This window comes from Eptatretus burgeri, chromosome 14 (genome assembly GCF_056783735.1).
Source record: "Eptatretus burgeri isolate ZD-2024b chromosome 14, Ebu_testis_v1, whole genome shotgun sequence".
Classification (NCBI taxonomy): domain Eukaryota; kingdom Metazoa; phylum Chordata; class Myxini; order Myxiniformes; family Myxinidae; genus Eptatretus; species Eptatretus burgeri.
In genome coordinates this window covers 39,989,585-40,016,258 of record NC_140974.1, presented here as the reverse complement: position 1 = coordinate 40,016,258, position 26,674 = coordinate 39,989,585, and the positions used below count along the sequence as shown (strand labels likewise).

The following is a 26,674-nucleotide window of genomic DNA, read 5'->3' as shown; positions in this document are numbered from 1 at the left end:
TGCAACCATATCTCGGACATGCATTGACCTATTTCATTCATACTTGGCACAAAGACAACTCATGACGGTACACATAAGCACATCATTTTATTTCAAGATGCATTCAAAGATAGCCGGCCGGCAGCCATTTTAGTTGTGAAAAACCCGATGTTGAACACGTCCTCAACCATTTCTCAAACATGCATTTACCGATGTTGTTCAAACTTGGCACACAGATAATGAATGATGGCTTACATATATACGCACATCATTCTTCTTCGAGGTCAGATCCAAGATGGCCAAATGGCGGCCGTTTTGTTACTTAAACCCGTCCCCAACCATTTCCTGAACATGCATGGTCCGATTTTGTTCAAACTTGGCATAAACACAGTACGTGATGGCATACACGTTCCTCTCACTATATTTTGTGATCTGATGAAAGATGGCTGACTGGCAGACTGGTGGCCATTTTAGTTGTAAAAAACCCAGCATTGAACACATCCTCAACCATTTCTCGGACATGCATTTACCGATCTTATTCAAATTTAGCACACAGATAATGAATGATGGCTTACATATCACATCATTCTTCTTCGAGATAAGATCCAAGATGGCCGACTGGCGGTCATTTTGTTACTTAAAAGTTTTCATTTCATAAACATTGTTTTAAGGTAGTTATGGTTTAATTAATTGACAACCAGGCCACTTTTCACTCACTTTTGAACACCTATTTTCTCAGAAAATTTGCTGATGACCTTACAATTTTATTTTATTCTTCTTTTTTTTCCATACCTATACCATGAAGAATATTTCATGTAAATGAAAAAATATATTCTGATTGCTCTTTTCAATTTCACCCCAACCACCTTTAAATACAGTTTACAAAAGCTGATCAGAAAACATTTTCATGTAAAAAAAGCCCAGCAATGAACACATCCTTAAAAATTTATCGGACATGCATCGACCGATCTTGTTCAAACTTAGCACGCAGATGATGAATGATGGCATACATATGCGTCTTTTTTTTTTGAGGTCAGATCCAAGATGGCTGACTGGCGGATGGCCGACTCTCCACATCCCCCCGCCCCCTTCCAAAAAAAAAACAAAAAAAAAACAAACAAACAAACCGAATCCCTTTTGTACGAAACTTGCATCCCAATTGAAAACATCATATATGTCACGTGACCAACTATCTTACACTATATAACTACGTGACCCATATCATTAATATTCATGACCGAATAACACAATCGTATGCAATCTTCCGTGTCACATGACCACTCAAGTCAGTTGCGCATACACATAATTCTTGTTAATATAGGCTAGCTCCTTAACTTTGTACAGCCAAATTACTAAAACCATGGGGGCTATGACATTTTATTTTTAATGCCATGGACAAACTTTGGTACATCACGGGCGATGAAGGTTGTGGTCAAGTTTCATCAAAATAGTGTGTGTAGTTTCGGAGAAGAGAGCAAATACCTATTTTTGGGGGTCAACCATGCTCCACCCTACCCCACCCTTCCCCCCACCCCACCCCACCACTGTAGACCCTCTTAATGAGCGCAGACCTATTTTGGGGGAGTCAACCCCCCCCCCCCATAGACACTCTCAATGAATGCAGATTTTGATGCGGTCGAAACACTTAGGTATATCACGGGTGATGAAGGTTGTGGGCAAGTTTCATCAAAATCATGTTTGTAGTTAGGGGAGAGGAGAGCAAGTACATACTTTTGGTGGTGAAAAACCCCTCCGTAGACTCCCTTAATGAGTGCAGATTTCGATGCGGTCGATAAAATTTGGTACATCATGGGTGATGAATGTTGTGGTCAAGTTTCATCAAAATCGTGTGTGTAGTTTCGGAGAAGAGAGCATATGCCTATGTTGGGTGGGGTGACCCCCCCGTAGACCCCCTTAGGGAGCGCAGATTTTGATGCTGTCGATAAACTTTGGTACATCATGGGTGATGAATGTTGTGGTCAAGTGTCATCAAAACTGTGTTTCTAGTTTCAGAGAAGAGAACATATACCTATGTTGTGGGGCTCAAAAATCCCCCTGTAGATCCCCTTAATGAGCACTGATTTTGATGCAGTCAATACACCTTCGTTAGGCATCAGATGTGAAGTCCTATGTTTGGTTCAAGCGATAATGACTGAAGTGTTTATGGATTGACTGACTTACTCACCTACAGACACTGCTCGATCACATAAGCTCACCTGACTAAAGTGCAGGTTAGCTAAAAATGTTATAATTACATCCATAGTTATGCTGTTTCCTTGCACTTACCAAAAATTCAAATAACATTTTGACAATATTTCAGACAAGCCAAGTGGGAACACATTAGACATCTTTTTCTTTGTCTCCTTTCAAACCACCCGCTCTCTCCGTTCCTCCCCAGGCCAGTCATGATCTCTCCGTCCATCTCTTTCCATATCTGCTTCGAGATGCGTTGATCAAAGACACCAACGACTCTCATTGCCATCTCATTTCTCAAAAGTTCTCCTCAGTCTTCAAACGTTGCTCACCTCAGCTGTCACTCAATGTGACGTTGCTCACCCAGCCACCTGGTCAGTGAGGAATGAATGGAATTACAACTCGGTGCAACATATATTACAGTGAAAACACTTGCACTTCTTTTTCCAAGCTTTGCTGTGTCTCAATTTGGGCTTGTAGGCTTAATATTTAGCCTCAGTAACCTAATAACTGAAACCTGCAATAATCTTGCAACAGAAATCCATAACTATCCACATAATTTGGAGAAAATTATTGTGTAGACCAGTTTATAGTTTTCTATTATAATACTGCATGTACCCAAACTTGTTTAGTAAAGTAGAAAAAATAAAATCGTTGTTAGGACTGGGGTGCTCAAATATTTAACACCTATTGAGGTCAATCAACGTTTCATGAAATGATAAATGTTGAAACACCCTTTAGACGTACTTATATGTGCAGCCTCTTATCAGAGCATGATATTTTGAAATAAAATAACTTCTCATCATGAAATCATGAAGCTGAATTTGCAATGTCATGGATTTAGTTCGATTGTACAATGCACCAATTATCTCAACTGAATGAAAAGAACATATTGCACCAAAGTGTCATTGGAAAGCTACGCGAGATCACAATTAAAGGTATGTATCTCCCACCAATTTAAACATTGAGCGGCACTGTAGTCGGTCACGTGACAACACACCATCCTTTCAATAGCTGTCCCGCTAGATGTGTGTATGAAGCAGAGAACAGTTCTTGAATTTCTTACTGCGAAAGAGGTTCCTCCAGTGGATATTCATAGGCGTTTAAATAATGTGTACGGCGACTCTACCATTGATACGAGCACCGTTAGATGCTGGGAAAAGCGTTTCAAGAGTGGGGAAACTGATATCGGCGACGAGCCTCGACGTGGTCGGCCTGTAAATGCAGTAACACTGGAAAATGAGAGTCGATTCATGCACTCATTAAAGTGCATTCCCATTGACGAAGACGATGTGGAAAAATAACTTCATATTTGCCAAATATGTGTGCGCATTCATTCCCTGTAATTTTTATTGTGAGAAATAAAATGAGGTATTACTTTTGAACCGACCTTCTTATTATTTCAAGCACAATGAAAATGAGCACAATGCTCCAACTCCAAGCTGCAGCTTTGAGGCAGCATTCGTGATTTCTATGAAAATATTTTGTCCCAAATTCCTAACGGATTGTTATTTTCAGTTTATTGAAGTGCTTTTACTTTGTGGTTTCTTCATTGTTTGTCACAGAAATTTTAAAACTAGATATATGCAATCACAAAGTGATTGTCAAGGATAAGCCTCACTGGGCACCTATGATACAACGATGACCATATTAATTCCAGACTGCCATATGACCTTGACCTTCAACATTTCGGGATAGAGTGTAAATTAAGAAAATGTGTCCCCATCTACAATCTATCCATAGAACTCAACATCATGAAAATCTGAGGAAAATTATTCAAGTTATGATCAAAAAGATGTTTTTTGTTAATTCGGTCACAATCCGAAAATGTATATCAGGTGCATAGCTTCATCGCAAGTTCATTATTATAATGCAAGAACATCTTGGAAGGCCAAGCGGTCTTTGAGATTCCACATTCGAAAAAACTGAGCAGACCAAAAAAGAAAGCGGTTTTTTTTGTTTTTTTTTCAGACCACCATTTGATCTTGACCTTTAACGAGGAAGGGTTCATATAAATCTCTAAAACTAAGCAGAATTACAAAATTTAAGCTCCTGAATTGAACTTGGAAGCAGTTCAGACTCCTAAAAAAAGTGTTCATTTGTGCAATTCGGACATATTTGACATTGCCAGCATCTCCGGAAGGTGTATGTTTAAAATGACCATTCAGTGATTGCTAATCGCGTACCAAGTGAGCCGTTTCTTATCAACCGTTTTGTTGGAGTGCTTAAGCCACTTGGCGAGAACTCTACAATATTGGCACTGGCACTGCATACTGTACATCGATCGACTTCAATAAAGTTCAGGGCTACTCGCTTGCGCTGGCCACGTGTTGTTCTGCGGTGCAACAGATATATGCGGTGGTGGCTGTTGCGGTGGTGCGGTGCGGTGGCTGGCTCTCTGAAAATGTGAAATTTTATTTTCCACGACGTCTCCCCTTTTTGTATGACCTGTCACTTCGGCAGAGATAAATACAAATATAAATTAAACATTTCGTTTTTGTTTTTTTTTCTTCAGCCGTTTTGCTTGGTGAAGCCTCTTAGCATGCGTTCTTCAAGTTTCAATGGTGATACCGCGGTTCTATCCTGGAGCTAGGAAGGGAAAATAAACTCTTTGATCACAATGAGTAAAAAATGTTTTGAGTTATGAAATAATGAATTGCCACATCATGGCAGGAGAGCCGAGAGGTACGCACGCTCGCTCTGTGTAGCCTGGATTCAAATCCCGACCCAGCTGTAAACTCTCATCCTGGTGTTTCACAGGCAGGGTGATTCATGAATGTGTGTGTCGTCTCTCGGATGGACGATAAACTGGGCGTCACATCTGCCGGAATCCCTTGCCCCTCTCCCTCTCACCCCTCCCCCCCACCTCTCTCCCTCTTCCCCCCCTCCACTCTTTCACCCCGATCCCACGGCACCCCTCTCTCTCCCTCTTTCCGACCCCTCCTTCTCTCTCTGATCCCTCCCCTCTCCCCCCTTTCCTCTTCCCTCCCTCTATCTCTCTCTCTCCCACCCCTCCCCCTACTCCCCCACCCTCCCTCTGCTTCCCCACCCTTCCCCCTCTTTTGCGGGGACTAGCATGTAACGAATCAGTTTTGGAGTGAGCCGATCAGTGGGGTGCAAAGGTCGCTGCATGTACAAGCATGCATGCATGCATGCAGGCAGATCTTTGCCAGGAAGATAGCATGGAAGAAGTATTCATGTGTGTGTGTGTGTGTGTGTGTGTGTGTGTGTGTGTGTGTGTGTGTGTGTGTGTGTGTGTGTGTGTGTGTGTGTGTGTGTGTGTGTGTGTACATATGCAAATTTCAGAATGTGGAATGGAGTCCTCCCAGGGCAGGCTCAAAATATTCATCTTCATTTTGGTAATGGGTCACGATTCATGGACCAAGCTGTGAAGTTTTGTGCCGAGAGCTCTCTTCAGGATTGTCACTGAGCCGCAGACAGCTTCCAATTGTAGTTTGCTTGTAGTAATATTCCCAGGGATGGTTTTTAATATCTCTGTGAGGTTATTCATCATCATTCTCATAGCTCTAACTATCACTGGTACAACTTTGGCATTCTTCAGCTTCCAGGATCTTTTCACTTCATTCTTGAGGTCTTGGTATTTGGCCATTTTCTTGATTTCTGAATCGTTTAGTCCATAATTACTGGTATTTACACATCAATTAGCAATGCCTTCTCTTTTTTGTGCCAAAGTATGACATCTGGTCACAATGCTTTGTTTTTAGATGTTCACATTTGATTAGATCATTCGATCATACGTGAGCGGAACTTCCATGTTTCAGTGATTGCTTTGGTTAATGTTCCCACGAATTCTCTGGAACTGGGATATCAAAGTTTTTGTAGATGTGCCAGAGGATTACTTTACAAACTCTGCTGTGTCGTTGTGTGTACAGCTGTTCTGACATGAGTTTTTTTTTTGTGTGTGTGTTCGGTCATGCAGCATAATATACCATTATTTTTTCTAACCCCACCTCCACCCCTCACCTTTCTATTTTTTTTTCCTCCTCTCTCTCTCTCTCTCTCTCTCTCTGTCTCTCACCCCCTCCTTGCACCCCCCCTGCAGTGCATAGCAACGTTTGATGAGGCATCGCTGTTCCCCTCCCCCCCTTTCCTCACTCTTTCCTCCTTCCTAGCTTCCCCTCCCTCCTCCCACCATCCTCTCCTCTCTCTCCTCCCACCATCCTCTCCTCTCCCCTCCATCCTCTCCTCTCCCCTCCTTCCATCCTCTCCTCTCCCCTCACTCCGTCCTCTCCCTTCCCTCTGTCCTCTCCGCTTCCCTCCCTTCTCTCCGACCTTAAATTAAGTCAAGGTCAAAAAAAATTGGCAACCCCACATACTTGGTCTTCCCATTATTGATGCAAAATTTCATTTTGAAAATTATCGGACATTAGCAGAAAAAATGTGAGAAAAACCTAAATGGTGGTTTAGTACTCCTCGGGATTTAAGAAACTTCTTCTTCTTCTTTCGGCTGCTCCCGTTAGGGGTCGCCACAGCGGATCATCCGTATGATCCGCATAGTGATTTGGCACATGTTTTATGCCAGATGCCCTTCCTGACGCAACCCTGGTCGCCTCTTACGACACAGGGATATGGTACACCTATTTTAACCGGGATATACACCGGCCCAGTATACTGGTACTCATTTCGCCGACCTCGGAAGGATGACAGGCTGAGTCAACCCCCTGGTGTATTAATTCAATGGCCAAACGGGGCTTGAACTCAGGACCTTTTGGATCCCAAGCCACTGCCCTAACCACTGCACCAACACCAGGCTTGGATTTAAGAAACTCTGGGGTACCATTAAAAATTGGGGCTGCTAATTGCAGAAAGAAACCTGATAACATGTATAAGCCCCCCTCCCCCCATTATATTGGGGCAGGCTTAATAATGAAAATTATACTCCGCTCAACCTTCCCCAGAATGTGAAGAGGCAAGGCAGAGAAACCGTTTGCTCCACGAACAAGTGCTTGCATTATGCAAATGAATGTTTTCACATCGGGTTCACCAAAGCTTTTGAAATAAATACCTTTTTCTTTTGTGGGGTTTCTCACAAGGAACTTTAATGCAGGAATAGGCCATAAGGCCCATTAAGCCTGTGCAATGGTTGCCATCATATGGTTGTTTGTGTTCTAACCTTTTTAAATGCTGAGCATCAAACAAGGAAGCAGCACGTACCATTTTAAAAGTCTTTGATATGACTAGGCCAGGGTTAGAAACACCGACTTCGCAGACCTAGAGCAGATGCTTTAACCATTACACCACTGAGCGTGACAGCAAAGTAGCATAGGCTAAACAAACACTGATGTGATTATATGACTAACAACATTTTTCTTGCTCAATTTACATGCATATTTGTATAACATATCTGAACTTAGAATTGTGTACCCACTCAGTTACTCAAATATCTGATTGCTCAGTTACTCCAATGAGATTGTGAACCCTTGTTAGCTTGTTGCTGTTTAAATTATCTGAGGATTGTACTTCAATGCTCTCTTGGAGTCTTGTTTGCATCAAGATAAATGTGGAGAGTTATCGGTGGAAGTTTTATTTCCTTCGAGTTTTTTTTTTTTTTGACATTTCCTTAATTATTTATTACCCCGCAACATGCGAAGCGAAAAGGCAATTGGTTCACTTTGTCTTCTGTCTGTCGGGTTATCTGTCTGCAGGAGTCGGTCTATAATTGAGGAACTACTTAATTTCAATAGAGTTTTATATTTTGAATAGTGTAGAACACTCATCGGAACATGAATCAGAACACGAACCTGCAGTTTCGCAATACTTTGGTTATTAATTTGGCAAATTGTATGGAATCTCGTCCCGAATGCGCATGTGCACAGAGTAAGGTAATTGTTTTAGTCTGTCTGTCTGTCTGGCAGTCAAACAAAATTGAAAATCATTCTAAACAGGAAACCTACTGTTTTTAAGGATGTCATAAAGGACATAAACAACAGGTACGAATAACTAATTTAACGTTCAATGAGGTGGTGTAAAAGATGGTGCGTCAATGGCGGTAAACTTACTAAAAAAAAATCTACAGCCTTAAAAACATTTATTATTTTTCATTTGAATTAAATATACTTGAACATTGTAGAACACAAATCGCCATGTTGGCACTTCAAAAACCCTCCAGTTTACAGTGCTTGGACAAAATATTATGCTATATTACGCCATCTCGACCAATCAAATGTGCTGCTTGCACTCTGTGTTGAGGAATATCGAGATTCAGAACAGGTCATGCACTCCCTATTCTCAGCCCTTCTGTTTTGTGAATAAGCTAATTAATCACTGAAAATAAAACGATCTATATTACACGAGCTTTTCTGTGATCTGGCAAATGACTCGTGATACGACACTGGAAACATTATATCCTGTGGAAAAATAATATCCCCCTCTCCCTTTTATCATCATGTATTTGTATTGCTCTTGTTAAAATCAAAAAAAAATATTCCTGCCATTTGTCTCCAGCAGGAAGTGAGAAGGAAGATCAAGACGCGTTGCATTCTACTGTCCGCTCTCTGTTATATGCACTCAACTTCCTGAGACAGCAGAACCGGTGAGGCAGATCAAGCTTGACCCCAACTGTGACCCCTTACAGATGTTGTAAACCTTTTTTTTTTAAATGCAGCAACAGAACACCTACACTTGCACAATTTTACATACATTCATCTTGATTTTTATCTTTCTCATTCTTCATGTACCATGCACGACTTGATGCTTACTTGGCACGCCGGAGTCAGGTCAGAGTCTGAGACACCATGGGACAACAACTTTTGGTTGGACCTAGATCTGCTGCAGGTGGCTTGGTCAGCACAGGACTGTGGAGCACATTTCACTGCCCTGCTCTACACAGAGATACATGTCGCTTCACTCAGGTGCCTGACTCACAATTGCATGCAACATCCTTCTATTACTCTGCAATGTACCTATCATTTGTTTTGTGTTTTTATTTTTTGTCATGTTTTCTCCATTGTGTCGCAAGTTTTAAAATAGACCGACCCTCTCTTGTTCCTGCTCAGCCAATCGGAGAGCACTGTTAAGTCAGGTGTTCTCGTAACACCACTTCTCCCATTTTAGCAATGGAAAATCCAATGATGAAAATAACATATGATTGTGGCATGTAAGAGGTGTGCTTCTACAGAGGGCATTTATGTTTGCAAAAATTAGATGGTCCTCCTTTACAAATGGAATTTATAGAGCGTTTTTTGTGGAGGTTCTGCTCGAGTTCAGGTCCTAGAGCTCACAGAGAATGACACCTCATCCCATGTACTTTCAATTTGCCATTTGCAATGACACGTTGAGTAAACGGCCGGGCAGCTTGACAGCCGTGCACAGCAATCTCCTGCCCAACATTGTGGATATGTCAACCAAGAAAAGCCAAAGCAAAAGTTTTGACTGCTGAAGCATACACGGCATCACAACTCTTTTGCTAACTAGTTATCCGATGGACCAAATTTTCATTGGTCTTCACAGCCTTATTGCATACCTGCCTGCTGTACTGCTTGAGCATTAGCTTGCCTTTCACCAAGCCCAGATGTGCTTGGGCCAGTGTAGGGATTACACTGTATGTTCGTTAATAATATTATTATTATTACCACATGATGCTACTATTATTATTATTGTTGTCAATATTATGAGTATTAATATATGCTTTGTGACAATGTGATCATTGTTTTTGTTCTTTATTTTGTAATTAGAATTACAACATATTGAGCTGCTTTAGACACCTTCACATGGTGTGCATTTAAAATATGGGGATTCTAATGATTTTTTTGTAGTTGATTAGCCTAATCAACTCAGGAGGCCATGATGATCATTTGGGTGTGCCACATTACACATCAGAATGCTCCAGCGCAATGCCACAAAAAAACATGACACACACACACACACACACACACACACACACACACACACACACACACACACACACACACACACACACACACACACACACACACACACACACACACACACACCTCATCCATTTATAGTAGAAGTGCACAATGATATATTGGGCCCATTGTAGACCGTTTCACAAGCACCACATTTGTAAGATGAAAAGGTAAGCAATGCATTTGCAGTGAGTGAAATGAAATGTGACATGTGTTCTGATTTGATGGTCTTGTGTTCTGACAGCACCCTGCAGCCCTTTGTTGCTTTTCATTGCCGTAATTGTGTAAGACTCGGCAACATTTGCTGATAGAATGGAGTTGATGCAACTCTGTCCGTTCATAATGTATGTGCAATAAAAGCATTAGTCTTGGCTTTGGTAATTTGTTATATCTCTAAAATTATATTCTCACACTTTAGAAAACTGTCACAGTAACTTATAAATAAAGAAAATAACTAAAATTGTGCAGTCAGGGACTATCTAGTTATTACATCCGCAAATGTGGTGTAATTATTATCCTTCCCCTCTCCCCACAACTCAAAACATGCCCCTTCCCTTCAGTTACTCCTATATCCTCCCACACCCCTCTAATCTCATTTAACCATCTCTCCTGCTCTCCTGTCATCCTCCCTTCTCTTCCTTTTCTCGATATTTTCGTTTACTCAGTCTAGCTCCCCTCCTCCTCCTCACCCACATCTTGTATATGTAATTGACAGCCCCTCAAGATGAAAGCTTCTTGATTCTTGCCATTTACGTCGTGTTTATCCAACTGGTGGGTGTGGCCTGAGTCGCCCAGATCAGTCTATGTTGACTTCATGCATTAAGCCACCATCTTGAATCTCACTTTGCAACTTTATACGGGTTTCCGTGCAATAGTTTGAATTTTGTGCTTTAAACATTCTGTCTTTAACTTTAACATTTTGTCTCCAGTTCCCAAGTACCAGCACTAACAGAATCTTCAGATTTGGAAGATAGCGTAAAGGTAGAGCAGGATGAAACAGATCCTGCTGTTCAGGTAGGAAAACCTTCTGCATAGTGTGGCAAAAAATACATTACTTCCGTGCAGAATGCAATGATAATACGTTTATAATTTGTTTTTTTTTTATGTCAGGAGTTGCTGCTGCAGATATATAGGAGTATTGGAGAACCGGATGGTCTCATGGCCTGCGGAGCCGATCTCAAGGACAAGCAAATGGCGAGGTCAGTGGCAAGGCTTAGATCATATGGCACTGTTGTGCAGCCTTGTGAATCATTTGCTCTTTTAGTCTATTGAATGGCAAAACATTCTTTGCATTTTACTGTTTGTGTTGATGACACCAATGCATATGTTCTCACACATAAGATCATGGTTTGATGTCGTTGCATTGCAGCTGAGCATGGGGCTTGGATATCAAAACTTTGGGATATCTTGCTTCTTTCTCTCAAAGATGATCATAAACAGATTTGGAAATCCTTCAGAATGAAATGACACAGAGGGACTACATTACTCAACAACTGCTGTCAAAATAACATGTCAAACTCAATCCTGAAATGAGCTCGTGTCAACCACGATTATTTATGTGCATACTAGGCCCTAGGGGATGATAGCTTCAGAGCGGTGGGTCAAACTTCTTCAAACAGCATGCCCTGGGAAACTCCTACGCACATCATCAGTTCTCCTGCCTCAAATCTCCACAATGTTTGACAAACTTGGTAATCCTTCAACATAATACGTGGAAAATTGAGCCACAAAAACATCACAAATGGTTTGTTTGTGACTCAATTCACCGAAAGCGATGACCTCATTTCACCAAGCCATGCTGTCACATTGCCAGCCTCATCATTGCCTGCTATTCATCTCTTTTCTTACCTCTGTCACCTAAGGTGGACAGAGGTTATGTTTTCAACCCTGTTTGTCTGTCTGTCTGTCTGTCTGTCTGTCTGTCTGTCTGCAGGCACGATATCTCAAAGCGTTATGGACGGATTTGGATGAAACATGGTTGACAGGTTGGGTGTACGCCAAGGACGAATTGATTAGATTTGGAAGATCTGGAAACTGGAATTTTTTGAAGTGATTTTTCATAATTGAGAGATCGAGCAAAAACGATATTTAGCATGATATCTCGTAATGTGTTCGACGGGTTATGACAAAACTTGGTCGGTGAGGTGGATAGATGACAAGAACAAGCCGATTCGATTTTGGTTCAGATACTGATCCGACTTATTAGTATGATATAAAACGTTAACTGTTCAGTCTGGTGGAGGTATATGCTCCACCAAGTGCCGTTCTTGTTTTTTTTATTGTTTACGATGATGAGGGATTCATGATCTGCCAAAAAACTGGGGTGAAGTTTATAACTCAAAACCAAAATCAAAGAATGAATAGGAAGGGATGATGGTCGAAACGCTCTGGGATTGAACCAAAGAATGGCTCTCGTGGAAATGAAATGACACATAGCATTGGGCCCAAATAAGCGTTTTATCACAACTTTAATGTCTACAGTATTTCAATGATGAGCCTCTAAGCAGCTGCTTACACATGAAAACAAATTGTTCGCATTTTATATATTCCAGGGTTTGTACATATCAACAGGTGGGATCGTGGGAACGTGTCCTCTCCGCACTTGAACTCGAATCAGAGCTGCCGGAAGTGGTGCGTCAGAGTGCCATCCTGCAGGTTTGTTTTGTCAAATGCTGGAATTTTCAACTCTGCTCAGCTCGGATTATGTGTGAATAGCGTAAGAGGTGTGTGTAATAACATCCAGTGGGACTTTCTATCTCTGTTTTTAATACCTTTCTCTTTTTTAATTTCCTTGTAGGTTATTTATTTATCCCAGGATGTCTTTACTTGCCAAGGAAATCATTTATTTCTTACCCATTAATTTGTTGGTGATCGTTGCATTCATTTTATTTGAGTTTCAGAAAACCACAACGTTGATTCTAACACAGCCACCCATGATCGGTACTTATGTAAACATTTATAAACCCATGTGACCATTGCTCACTGTCCTTTTTTTGAAATGGTTCATGGTATTGTTGTAGGGAGATATTTTTTCCCCTTCTTTCTCCAAAGGCTTTGCAGCAGTGCGGCTTGAGTTCGGTGATGGACCTTTGCCTTAGAGGCATGAATCATCAGAAGGATTCCCAAGAGTTACGAGAATTGCGGTTTCAGGCAGCTTGGCGGAGTGGACAATGGGATTGTCTCCCGGCTGAAAGGTCTGATCAGGACACTCATAAATCATTTTGTTCCACACCGATCCATTGACCCGAGATACATTTTTCTGAACCAGAGTTGGTGGTGTAATGGTTAGAGCATCTGCTCTGAGTCTGGGAGGTCAGTGGTTCGAATCCTAGCCGACTTCCTTGCTTGATGTTTCCTTGCTTGATGCTCAGCATTTACAAAGGATAGAGCATGGAAAAGCAACCATATGTTGACAGTCATTCTGCAGGCTTGATGGGCATAATGGATTCTTCCTGCATTGAAATGCTTTGTAAGGGAAGTCGTTAAAAACATTCTGTCACTCCACAAGTATAAATCATGCAACCTACATGACTGAACACACTTTTTTTAAGGGAATACACTCAGTTTGGTTTGCTTCATGATCTTTCTTTTGGATGTATACAGGGAAGGCCATGGATTTCATGAAGGAGTTCTGCAAAGCCTGCGGGTGATGGAGGATAGAGACTTCAAGACGGCAAAGCGGATCCTTGCGAGCACGCGGTACACTGCTGTTGTGTTTTGATAACCCAACCCCTTTAGTTGCGGGTTAGTCTCGGTATGCTGATCTTACATTGTTTATCTGTAGAGTTACGGAGTTGTCCACTCTGTGCACAAAAAGTTTGGAGTCCGTTCATACACTCTACCCAACGCTGGCAAAGTTGCAAGCTTTGAATGAGGCAGAAGATATGATTGCAGTCTTCAGTAGTAGGTACGGCTTTCACACATTCAAACACTCTTAGGCATCTGTACACCAAGTTTGCCTTTCTTGCAGTAAGAAGACAGAAGTTTGGCATTTTATAAATGACAATCGTTGCTGTGTCACGTAAAGCTGTTCCATTATCGTTGTTTATCATTATGTTTTATTTAGTTTCAGATGTTCATATTAAAGTAACTGATAGATCCCATTGGGATAAGCAATGGAGAAATGATCCTCCCATTTTTTATTTGTTTTTTTTCAACACCTTTTAAATCCCCTATAAATAATATATCCTTTATGACACATGGATGATGGGCAAAGAGGGAAGTTCATTGAAAAACTGTTAAACCAGAGGAGAGAGGAGAAAAAGTAAGGAAAGAGTAGAAAGCATGGGGAAAATAGATCTCTATGTGTTTCTCTCACAAGGTTTGTTGCTTTCACAATGCAGAGAAGTCCATGGACTCCGGAATATTTCCCTCTGCTTTCAGTTCTCCAATCCTTCTCAGTAACTCCTGTGATGAGCGCATTCTTCGAGTTACCCACTAATGGTTAAACTCCAAAATCAAGGCCCACCTCAATTATTCTGTTCCTCTTTTCTTCCGTTTGGGGAACCACCTGCCTAAGGCTGTTCAATCTTACTCTTTTCTTCAGGGCTGCCAGCCATTGGTGCACAACCATCTCATGTCACCTCCTCCCCCATCTTTATCCACATTTTTTAAACCCCATTTATTCCTCCTAACCCCACCATTCTCCTTGCAGGTTACTGTGTTTCCTTCTCTCCTTACTCTTTTTCTGTTCGTTCCTTCCCTTGCTTGCTAAATTGAGGTATTTTAAGGAATCTTAGCTCTTGTATATTCATGATGATTCATTTGAAATAGGATTCGTATCTCTTTGTGTCCGTGATGCATTTGACCATTCACTTGACAACATTTTGTTGGTCGGCACCTTTCCAGTGGTCCCAGCGATGAGCTGATCTCCAAGCTCTGTACTGACTGGAGTCGTCGACTTGATCTTCTCCAGGGATCAGACTTCTGGATGCAAGAACTGGTCCTATCTCTGCGATCTGCACTGCTCCATGAAGCCTTGAAAATTGTACCCGAAAACAGCACTGCCCATAACCTTTTGAACACCAGCCTTCTTGACTGCTTGGCAGAGACTGCTCGACAAGCAAGGCTCGCAGGCCACTGTCAGGTGGGTACAAGTCTGTTTTTTTTTTTTATGTCGTTTTTGGTTTGTTAGAATGTCCTAATACCGTACAACTATGTGACTTATGTCATCATTTTATGCTTTTACTTTCATTTGCCTAGCTATCACTACGGGCAGTGCAAGCCGCCCACCAGTGTGGTGGCTTCCCCTTTGATACATCTGGAGCATTGGCATGGCAACTGGAGGAGGCGCAGGCCCATTGGGCTCAGCAGGAACCTGCATTCGCTTTACGGCTCATGAAAGATCTGTTGGAAAAATTATCCAAAGAGGTATGGGGGCCTCACTTGGCTACTTGTGTAACCTCATCACTTTTCATTAATCGTTTGATCTTGAAAAAATTGAGTGTTTACTTAATTAGAGGTCAATTGTCATGAGTACTAGTTCTATTTTCATGCCTATTGAAAGGTTGTACCTGTCATATTTCAACCTCTTCCAAAGCTTTCCACTTTCTTCTTCCTTAAACAATAAATGTTTGCTTTTTATTGCATTTTGCACAAGTCTGTTAAGAGTATGAAGTACAGTGTGAATGGCATTTCAGGTGGAAGGACAGGGCACATGTTGTGGACTGTATGTGAAGTGTCTGCGCTTGTATGGTGAGTGGCAGTTTGACAGCTGTGCTCAGCGTCCAGCTACGATCTTGTCTCAATATCTTCAGAAGGTCAGTATGTATGCAATTGCTAGACCGAAATTACTCCAAGTCACAGTTGCACTATCAGCTTTGTGTCAGCTTGTAAATGCATCCTAAAATGGGATCATCTTTGGGATGGTATTTTCAAAGGGTTGATGGTTCCTGTACAGCAAAGGATATGTGGAGAGTATCCTGCAAACTTGTGATGAAACTTTCTATGCTTCCATGAAAATGTATTTTTCTCATGAACAGGGTGGTGGCATTTATTTATACTTTTTAATAGTCTGTGCGTATGGCAGAGCAAGCTCCCTCTGGAGATCTAGGACCTGGTGGACTTGCAGAGGTGCACCTGGCACTGGGCAGGTTCGCAGACAGGCGGTACCGTGAGCTGGTGAAGTACATGTGCTCGGCAGAATTTGAGACAAAGCGCTCACTGCTGAGCCAGGCCAAGCACAAAGTACATCTGCATAAAGAGCACCGAGTGAATCCCTCGAGGTACCCACAGCAAATATAGTCGTCTCTGGGATGACCAGAGATGCTGCTTGATTCCCTCCAATAAAGAGCCAGGACGGGTGACTTGTCATGACCAATCTGGTTTCTGATGGGGGGAAAGCTCTTTGCAAAGCAAATCACAGTTAATAGTGGAAATGATTCTTTGTGCATCCTGACGGATATGTATTATGCTTTCACATGTATTTGCTTCTCCATATTCTATTTCTCAAAGGTATACAATGCGGCTACAGAAAGAAAGCGAGCTAGATGAGAAAGAAGTAACAAGACTGGAGGAAGGTCGGGCTGAAGCTTTATCCCAGGCCGTAGTTGGTTATTTGAGCAGCTTGAGGGCTGGCACACCACATGATGCTCCCATCTTCCGTCTTGCTTCCCTGTGGCTTGATAATGCCACTGATCCAGAAATAACTGCGAAGGTTCAGGTATCAAAGGGACAGTCATTTTGATCACCATTCGGGTGTGCGAGGCTTCCCGAGTCTGAGACTCTATCAGCTTCTTCCTTCATTAACTTTGCCCCTTTGCCCCTCATATGTTTCCCTCCAGGAGGGTCTGTTAAACGTGCCGTCTCATCGACTAATACCTCTGATTTACCAATTGGCAGCTCGGATGGGTTCTTCTGAAAACACCTGTAACATGTTCCATGATGCTCTCAAGAAGGTGTGTGGAGTCGAGACTCGAGAATATTTTGTGCCCTCATTTCCTTACAATGTGCTTGGTCTCATATTACAAATTATATTTGTCTTCCAAAGCCCATTTATCAATTTGTCCACATATTATATTTTGTCATTTTCATGAAGAGATTGTCCAATGATCTTAAGCTAAATAATACCTTTGATTTCCCTGGCGCTACAGGTGATCCTCAGGACCACATTGCAGCACCCTCATCATTGCCTGCTCGTGGTCTTGGCGCTTGTGAATGCCAACAAGGACGAGTGTTTGTTGAAATCCACTCGGGGAAAGCAGTCTTCGCGAAGTGTTCCAAGGGATGCTGTCACTGAGGTTGGTGATTGATGAGAAATATCACCTTTTTGTGTACAGTGTCTTCCTGTGGAGGAGCTAGAACATGGAACAGACCAGGATGTAACAGAACAAAAAGAACAGTAGAAGGAGTGGGGAGGGGAGGGGGGTGGGCTCCAACCGCAGGGTTGAGGGAGACAAAATAGACAGAGAAATAAGGAACATGGGGAGTCATGGGGTGAACAAAATGGATACAGCCACAAACTCTCATTTACGGAAGTATAAGAAAAAAACGGAACCTAGAAAGAGGTGGGATTGGGGAGGGTTGATGATTGGATGGGGGATGACCTGAGATGGTGAAGAACAGCTGTCCCAGAAGGGATGAATGAGATTGAAGAGACTGAGGAAGTTCGTTCTACAGATGCGGAAAAAGAGGAACAAATGAGTGGAGGTGAGAAGTAAGTCTGGATTTTGGGAAGGAATGGGTGGGACAGACCACGGAAAGGACAGAAGGTGCAAGACTGGAAAGGAGGCGGTAGAAGACAAACCTACCACCTGTGTGTGATATGTAAGTGGTCCATCAGGACCATACTCTGTACAGAGCGTTCGTGCTGCCAAAGCAGTCTCCTGGGCTATTGGGCACAACCCTGGATGGGTCGACACTCCGACGCAGGATACTTGAATGGCTCAATCATCGCAGCAAGCTGGCACTCATTTTGTCGACCTCGGAAGGATAACAGGCTGAGTCAACCACACCTGGTATTAATTCAACGGAAAAACAAGATTTGAATTCAGGACCTTCAGATCCCAAGCCTGCCACCCTATCCATTAAGCCAACACCATGCATAAGTGATGATCATATTATATATGCTTTATCGCATGAGACAGCAATGATTTTGAAGACCTTTGTTTCTGCCCACTTCTCAGTTACCACCCCCCCCCCCCAACGTAGGAAATGCTGGGTAACCCTGCTAGTTATAAATAAAAATATTTATTTGTTTTATTTTAATATCAGCAAATATGAACAAAAACATAAAATCTGTACAAACATCAATAAAAAGAACAATTGCCATCGCTCCTTCACCTCCAAATGGCAGCAGGGGGAGATGAGGTGGGAGGAGGCTCATCCTGCTGCAAAACGAAGGTGGATTAAACAGTGCTGATTGGATCAGAGCATGTGCATGCAATACAAAAATGGCAGTGGGTGCCTTTACCCGGGGAATGCTGCGTCTTTTGGATTTTCTTCATTTATTTTTCGTAAAAATTTTCTCCAGAAAAATGAGCTCTATAACAAATCAGCATTCTATGGGGGCAATGTGAAATGAGGTATTAGTGTAGTAAGCTGCCGTGCTTCAAATGCTATTTGGCTTGTACTCCAAATTTTAGAGGCCATCATCATATGACATATGCACAATTTAAATTGTGTACCGCTTCCACCCTACCCCTCCCCCACCCCAAATCTCTTCAATCCCCCTTCCAGCATAAACCCAGATACCCAATCTTGTGTGTACACTCAGCACATTTTCTTTTCAGTTGGCAGAAAATTTGGGACTGCAGATTGGCTGAGGCAACACCTCATCATGGTGTCGACATTTGTGTATGTTGTTGGTTGTTATCTCCACATGCGGCGTCAGAAGGTGGGATTGAGCCCTCCCAAGTCTCAAAGTATCCACCTTTGTGTGTGCTTGTGTATAATATAATATAATACAGTATAATATAGTATAATATAATATAGTTTAATATAATATAGTGTGTATATATATATACAGTATATATATATATATATATATATATATATATATATATATATATATATATATATATATATATATATATATATATATATATACGTGTGTGTGTGTGTGTGTGTGTGTGCAGTGTGCATGCAGGTTGCTGTTGTTTGCTGTTATCTCTACATGTGGGTGGGTTTCAGGCGGTGGAACGGAGTCCTACCAGGTCTCAAATTGTGTGTGTGTGTGTGTGTGTGTGTGTGTGTGTGTGTGTGTGTGTGTGTGTGTGTGTGTGTGTGTGTGTGTGTGTGTGTGTGTGTGTGTGTGTGTGTAATATATCAGGTATAATATGTATAATCACATATCAACGAGTGTATACACAGTGGCTTGCAAAAGTATTCACCCCCCTCCCCCCCCCCTACCAATAATGCCACGTTTAGATGGAACGAGCAGAGTACCTGCCTGAAGGACGACCTTGGTCCAAGCATGCAACATGTTCTTCTGACACATTTCTTTATTTGGGTGGTGTATAGGCAACTGACACTTATGTATAGGCAAAAAAAAAACAAACCCCGGGTTACGTGCATAAAGCAAAAACATACCGACTGCTTATAATTCAAAGCACCTCACTGCACTGGAAAATGTGGGGCCAGGAATGCAGGACTCGAAAGAGTAGGGACTTGTACTACCTTTTCCCACCTGGAGGTGGCGCTACACGATACACATTTACATAGAGAATTTGTCCCCTCCCTCCCCCCCCCCTCCACAAGACCACCGGCAAAGATAAAAACACCCCTACAGTATGCACTAAATGCGGTGGTCATGCTGATCCTATGGAGCAAGCCTGGATGTAATCGGTCCAGAACTGTGGGAGGAGTAGTGCGACAAACACACGAACAAACATACACCGGCCCATGAATTGTAGTTTAAGGATAAGGATTACAACTTATGAAGAAACAATTTTTCCAAATGAACTTTTTTATTCATAACTGAAGAGATCAAAGTACACACAGTTATATTTGAAGGAGGGTACATCGTACATGTCAGGAATAACTGCAAAACACATGGACAAATCAAAATTCACTGGTTGTAAAAGTATTTAGCCCCTTCAGTTAGTACTTGGTGGAAGCACCTTTTTCAGAAATGGCTGCTATGAATGAGTCTTTTGGGTAGATCACGTCCAGCTTTGCACATTGAAATGGTGAAATCTTTGCCCATTCTTCATGTGAAAATTGCTCTCCTTCTGCCAAGTTTGATGGGGATCGTCGGTGGACTGCAATCTTCAAGTCTTGCCATAAATGTTCAATTGGATTCAAGTCAGGACTTTGACTGGGCCACTCAATAACATTTATTTTCTTCTTATTCAGCCACTCCAGTCTGGCTTTTGCTTTGTGCTTCAGATCGTTGTTCTGCTGAAATGTGAATCTCCTACCCAGTTTCAGATTTTTTTGCTGACTTAAGCAGGTTTTCATCAAGGATTCACCTGTATTTTGCACCTTCCATTGCCCTTTATATCCTGACAAGCTTTCCAGTCCTTGCTGATGAAAAGCAGCCCCATAACATGATGCTGCCACCACCATGCTTGACAGAAGGGATGGTGCTGACTGGATGATGTACGGTGCTCGGCTTGCACCAGACCTAACACTTTGAATTTAGACAAAAAGTTCAATTTTTTTCTTGTCTGACCACAAAATGTTTCTCCACATGCCTGGCAGTATAATTAAGAAGCTTTTCACAAACTCCATACAAGCTTTTAGATGCGTCTTTTCAGCTTCTTTCTTGCCACCTTTCCTTGGAGGCCAATTTTGTGAAGGAAACAGGATATTGTTGATTGATGAACACTGACCGCCATCTCGGATTTACATAGAGCCTTGCAAATCTTTCAAAGTCATTGTTAGATTTACAGTTACATCGCAAACCAGTTTCCTGCTTGCCTGGCTGCGGAGTTTGGATGTCTGACCGAATCTGGGTATAATGTGAGTGATATGATAAATCTTCCACTTCTTAATGATGGATTTTACCATACTCAAAGGGATAATGAGTGACTGAAATCTTCTTGTAATCCTCTTCTGAAAGGTGCTTCTCCACCACTTATGTCTGACTTCTTTGGAAAGCTCTGTGGCCTTCATGTTTGCTTCACTACACTTATTCTGTAACCTTCCAAACAAATAATTTGCTACTGAAGTGATTTAGGGTTAATTCGGTGAAGGATTTGAATACATATGCATGGGTGAAAGTGCATAACTTTTGAAAAAGGGAAGGTACAAAGAAAAACGACTCCTTCCTTGTGGCGAGACCATCAGGTCCACCGCAGTGCTGCCATGAGGTGGTGCTGAGCCGACGCCCCCCCCGTCCCATTCCCTTGAAGGGATGGGGCGGGGGAACTCCTCCCCCCTCCTTCAATACACTGGCACGTAGTTTGGGCCTGACCCATAACACGCACGGTCTCAAGGCTGCGAATATGCTCCAGGAGCTGGAGAATTGGCGCTTTGGGATCAACTCCTCTTGCCAATTTCCATTGAGCCCGGAGCCGCTGTAGCTGCCTCACGACGTGCCCATCAACGGTTCCTGTGAAATTTGCCAGTGCTTCACAGAATCCGCACCCATCATCAGGATGTAGTCTGTGGCACGGCAGGTCATCATTCGATCTCGAAGATATGTCTGGCATCCCCAAGAAGCGAGGAACTGAACGGCTGAAGGGAGTGCGGGTCACATGCTTGATCAAATAGGAGTGGGGGAAACCATCGGCTGAGTCCGACTCCATCATAGCCCTCCACCCCCCACCAGCTGCCGCCGGCCAGGGCCGGGACAAGCAAGCCAGATCAGCATCCCAACGGGAGCCATGGGCAAGCAAAGCCCAGACCCACCTGATTTGGTGGCCAGCGATGCATCCGGCCTTTAGTGGAGCCAGGCCTCCATGTGGCATGAGCCCAAAGCTGCCTAATTGGTGAAGAGCATATTGGAGTAAACCGCAGGTCACAGGATCTGGTCCATGAGGCCAGCCCAGGGTGAAACACCTGGAGCACATTGCTGATCCACGCAGTGCATTTGAGGCACTGTGGCGCGAGGTCCCAGGCTGCAAGCCCATGCACAACCCACCAGGGAAGGTCTTTGCTATGCTCCGCCAGTTGGAGCCTAATGCTGACCAACTCTTTTTGGGGAAACCCTGAACCCATTGGCCGATGGATACCCTGCACTGGCACACCTCCACACGCTGTGAGACCGTCAAGGACAGCTCTTGCTCTCGCAGTTCCGACCAGTCCAGTTTGATGTTAAATCAGAGCTGTCGTACTCTGCAGGGGACCTATGGAACACTGGCCATTGGCTCCCAGCGCAATGAGAAAACCTCTTCGAGGAAAATCCCATGATGCGCTGATCGGAGTTGCTTGCCGACCGAAAAGTGGCCACCCAAAAGGGTGACCGCCTCTGTGTAGGCTCGCTTCACCGATGGAGACTAGGCTGCAACCAGGTCATCCCCTCACAGATTCGGAATGGCTGTAGGGCTGATGAACCGTGGTCATCCAGGTACACCACGACTCGTCTCGCAGATGTTATTGCGAACTGAGGCCTAAGTCACATTTGCTCTAAGGCGAGGATACGGTGACCGTACGCCCTCTGAATTGACAGAAACGTGCGGCGGCCGCAGAGTTTCTGAGGTGGCCTCACGGTGGCCCTACGCCATATGGCTATATTTTACAGGCCGTAGGGTTGCCGTGGAATTATAGCGCGGAGTTATAACTTTTTTCATTTCTACGTTCGCCGTAGCAATTCGACAAGCCGAAACAAAAGAACTGGTAAAAAAAAAGAGCAAAAAAAAAAGAACCCACTCGTTACCGTCCGTCTGGCCGCACGTTCGCCTTAGGGCCCCCCTGCGGTCGCCTTGCGGGCACCTTGCGTCTGCCTTGAAAATTCTATGGCTGCCGCAGGGCCCCGTTAAGGTCACCGTGCGACATCAAATCAAAGACTGTACGGCAACCCCACGTTTTCGGTCTCCACAATTTCTAAATACGCGTGCGGCTACCCGAAAAATAAAAACATGTGACTGCTACATTGTGTGACCGTGGAAATACTGCGGCCGCTGTATAATTGCTAGTGGCCGTAGATTTTGGAGACCCCACGGCCACCGTGGCAAATGTGACTTAGGCCTGAGCCCACCAGAGGTGTATCATGCTGAGGATCGGCCAGGAAAGTGGGAGGCCCATTAGGATCCCCCCCCCCCCCGACTGAATACCTCTTCATCACTGGGCCACATTATCAATACCCCCGGAGTCTTGCACAGTTCCAAATTGAATTACATTTGATGCATCCAACCATGAAGTTTACATTAGACAGCTCACAGTTCGACGTTCACTTTCTGGACACATCACTCATACTTCAAAACAACAGACTAGAAACAGGACTATACACCAAACCAACAGACACACACTCTTACCTTCTCCCACCTTCATCTCACCCTAAACATACAATAACAAGCATACCATAGTCAAGCAATCGGAGTAAGATGCATCTGCTCAACAGTGTGTGTGTGTGTGTGTGTGTGTGTGTGTGTGTGTGTGTGTGTGTGTGTGTGTGTGTGTGTGTGTGTGAGATAATTACATATGTATAATCACAATTCATGCACATGTACAATCACAACCACCAACTGTGCATGTGTATGTATAATCACAATTCACATATGCGTGCATGTGTCCACCGCTACCACCGGTCATTATCTCCACCCGCGAGTCTCTCCGACTACGACTCATGGACCAAGCCATCTCCTTATCCGTGCTTTGTTTTTCTCTCCATCCCCGAAGTGGCAACGATGAAGATCCGCGTGACCTTCCATGTGACCTCTAGGGTACGCCTGGTCTCAGTTTCATCCTTCCTTGATCTAATCCTTCCTCGAAGGGTTGGAGTCAGAAAAACCAAACAAGTCACAATTCAAGGCCAGGATGCCACGCCACATCCCAAATGCATGTTTGGCGGCACAACTACAGGTGCCACTTGCGCGGCCCTCGGCCTTCCCAAAGCTACCGGCCTCGGCTCAGTTCTTGCTCCCATAAAAGTTGTCGTATTCAGCATGGTCCTCGATCCCACAAAACTCAGTCTCTCTTGTCCTCAGCGGGCAGAACGTGGAAAAAGGAAGTCGCCAAAGCTCTGGCCTTCATTCCTGACGGCATGGGGTCAACAAATTCTCCACGCTGCAGGGTCAGGCTGCGTCACAAACGTATGTCGAAGGGAGTGATAACGCATGCCTCATGCAAGGTCCTCATTCCGATTGAAGCTGCCATTTTTGGCTCAGTCTTCACTGCCTTTGAAACTCTTGTATTTGATGCAGGCATCAGTCCTTTCTGTCCCAGGCGAGGAGGTGGCAAAGCACACTGCTTATCCCTCACAATCATCTTGGTGTGTGTGGGTGTGTGTGTGTGTGTGTGTGTGTGTGTGTGTGTGTGTGTGTGTGTGTGTGTGTGTGTGTGTGTGTGTGTGTGTGTTCACGTGCACACACATTGGCAGATTGTGTGGAATGAAAGAGTTGAATGAAACGTCTGAAGATGGCAATCGTTTACAAATTGCTGAAGTTACTTTAGGCTAACAATCTTGTGGTTTGCAAATGAAACAACGTCAAGTATCAGGTGTTTGTACATGTGTATAATTGGTACCACAAAATTGTCCGTAAAAATAATGATTCAATGAGATGGCCTGCTGATGTTCCCATCTGAACACCTGGCTCATGAAGCAGCGAACCAAGGTGTCGTGGGGGGTGGCAACCAAGGTTAATCCCCCCAACCCAACTTTGTGGTGACGGGCAGTTAACACCACCAGCCCCCGGATGGCCGAACTGCTTCCTTGGAGGCCTATAGCTGAAACTCTCAGAGATTAATGCGCACGTGCGTGGGAAAAGGGCGCAATGGTGGTGCGACGGAGACACAGGGGAGTTTAATACTCAAACCCCATGACAAATACACGGATACAGCTTCTTCAAATTAACACATTTAATGAAAACAGACATATTTACAAAGGACAATCATTCAAAAGGTAATGATAATAACGTGAAGTAAATCCCAAAGTCGAGGCACCTCAACACACAGACTTATATACAGACAAAGGGCAACAAAATAAAAAGAAAACCCTTCCTCTGTTCTTGTACTGAGCTTGGCCCAGAGCTGGTCTTTGGGGAATTGGAATTGAGTCGCTTCCACCAGCATGTGCAGACGCGCAAAATGGTGCCAAGTCGCTTCTCTCGGAACAGGACAAGCGTTTGCCAGGCAATCCACGAGCGGCACTCAACACCAAGGCTCAGAGACCCGTGCAGCTGCTTCTTGCATCGATCGTTCTCACCAACACGCTATTTGACAGACACGAGGCTTGGGGTCCGTTCCTCATGATCCAACCAAGAGCCAAGGCCAGTGTCTTGCTTCACTATGTGAGCCAAATCGCCTCAACACAAACACTAGAATCGTGCCGTCCTCTTCCTGCGACAAAGGAAAGCCAGCTGTAAAGCCCTGTTGTTACAGGCCATCTCCTAACTACGTTCTTTCTCGACCACATGCATCCTTCACTCCATACTCAACTTCACTTCCAAAATCAACTCTGCCTCATGTGTGCGCTCTCACTGAACTCCACTCACTCTCCTCTCACTGACTAAGGTCGCCGAACCACCGTTTCCTCCTCCTGGGCGTTGCTTGCTCACACAAAACCCGGGAAGGTGGGGCCTCCGCTCGCTCTGCATGCCTTGCTCGCCTGACGTCATGCCTATCAATCAGCCTCGGGGGCGTGACCGTCCGCTGTCGCCCTTGGAGGCAGCACTTCTGCCTGCTCGGCACGTTTGCTTGGAGGAAATCATTCTTAATCCGTAGCTAATTAACATGATACCACCCCCCCGTATGGTGACACGTAACACTTTAGCTCATAGTTTCCCTACTTAATTACATGGAGATGCCTCGTACACGTCCACGGACCAAACAACTCTCTTCAATGCTAAATTCCCTATATAATTCCTCCATCTATCCCACAATCGTAACAAAGGATCGAAATCTCATCCACCATATATGTTAGTCAATATAGTCTGCTTATGTTCGTTTAATTCTTGTCAAAGTATATTGATATCTCCTGTCTTGGTTCTCCAAGAAGATGTGATTTATTTACAAGCATCAACATGAGTCTGAGAGTTTAAAATATATATAATATACACATGCAGTATATTAAGATTTAAAATGTATGGTTTAGAAAAAGCTGTACTGTTTGGCAATGAATTGTGATTATTCACGATTCAGTTTTTACAAAGGTTTTCTTCATTCATGAAAAAGAAAAAAGAAAATAAAATCACCTGCCAAACATTACCTCCATAGCTACAGATCACTTGATGGTCAAGTGATCACTCAGGCTAGACATGATAGTTGGTGGGACTTCCGCTTTCAAAAAAATGAATACTACAAACTTCAACTTGTTTTTCAAACACTTGTAAAGTTCATATATATATATATATATATATATATATATATATATATATATATATATATATATATATATATATATATATATATATATATTGTTGCAGTTATGGAAATTCACAGAACACCATTCAGATTCCTATAGAGTAGTTATCTCGGTAAGTACGTGTTTTATAGATATCCCTTTCCCGGAGTCTAACGGGTATTTAAATGTTCCTGCGCTGCGGTTTGTTATAATGGTTGGGTTTCCCTTT

The 26,674-nt window shown here is 43.3% G+C and overlaps 1 protein-coding gene across 7 annotated transcripts in view; it reads left to right on the top strand.

The window, feature by feature from the left end:
* ATM (ATM serine/threonine kinase) overlaps nt 1–26,674 on the top strand; it is a 154,878-nt gene that overhangs the window by 96,905 nt on the left and 31,299 nt on the right. For 6 of the 7 annotated variants that reach the window (XR_015051151.1, XR_015051153.1, XR_015051152.1 and 3 more), the window contains exons 38-53: nt 2,378–2,546; nt 8,638–8,725; nt 8,910–9,044; nt 10,991–11,075; nt 11,172–11,260; nt 12,614–12,716; nt 13,113–13,255; nt 13,665–13,760; nt 13,846–13,968; nt 14,910–15,147; nt 15,264–15,431; nt 15,701–15,820; nt 16,074–16,285; nt 16,515–16,722; nt 16,844–16,957; nt 17,153–17,299. Coding sequence is in view for 4 of the 7 variants with exons in the window: in XM_085854439.1 (XP_085710565.1) it covers nt 2,378–2,546; nt 8,638–8,725; nt 8,910–9,044; nt 10,991–11,075; nt 11,172–11,260; nt 12,614–12,716; nt 13,113–13,255; nt 13,665–13,760; nt 13,846–13,968; nt 14,910–15,147; nt 15,264–15,431; nt 15,701–15,820; nt 16,074–16,285; nt 16,515–16,722; nt 16,844–16,957; nt 17,153–17,299 (2,238 nt within the window). In the remaining 3 variants the exon portion in view is untranslated. The remainder of the gene's footprint in view (nt 1–2,377; nt 2,547–8,637; nt 8,726–8,909; nt 9,045–10,990; nt 11,076–11,171; nt 11,261–12,613; nt 12,717–13,112; nt 13,256–13,664; nt 13,761–13,845; nt 13,969–14,909; nt 15,148–15,263; nt 15,432–15,700; nt 15,821–16,073; nt 16,286–16,514; nt 16,723–16,843; nt 16,958–17,152; nt 17,300–26,674) is intronic. The other variant, XM_085854442.1, reaches the window with a different exon arrangement.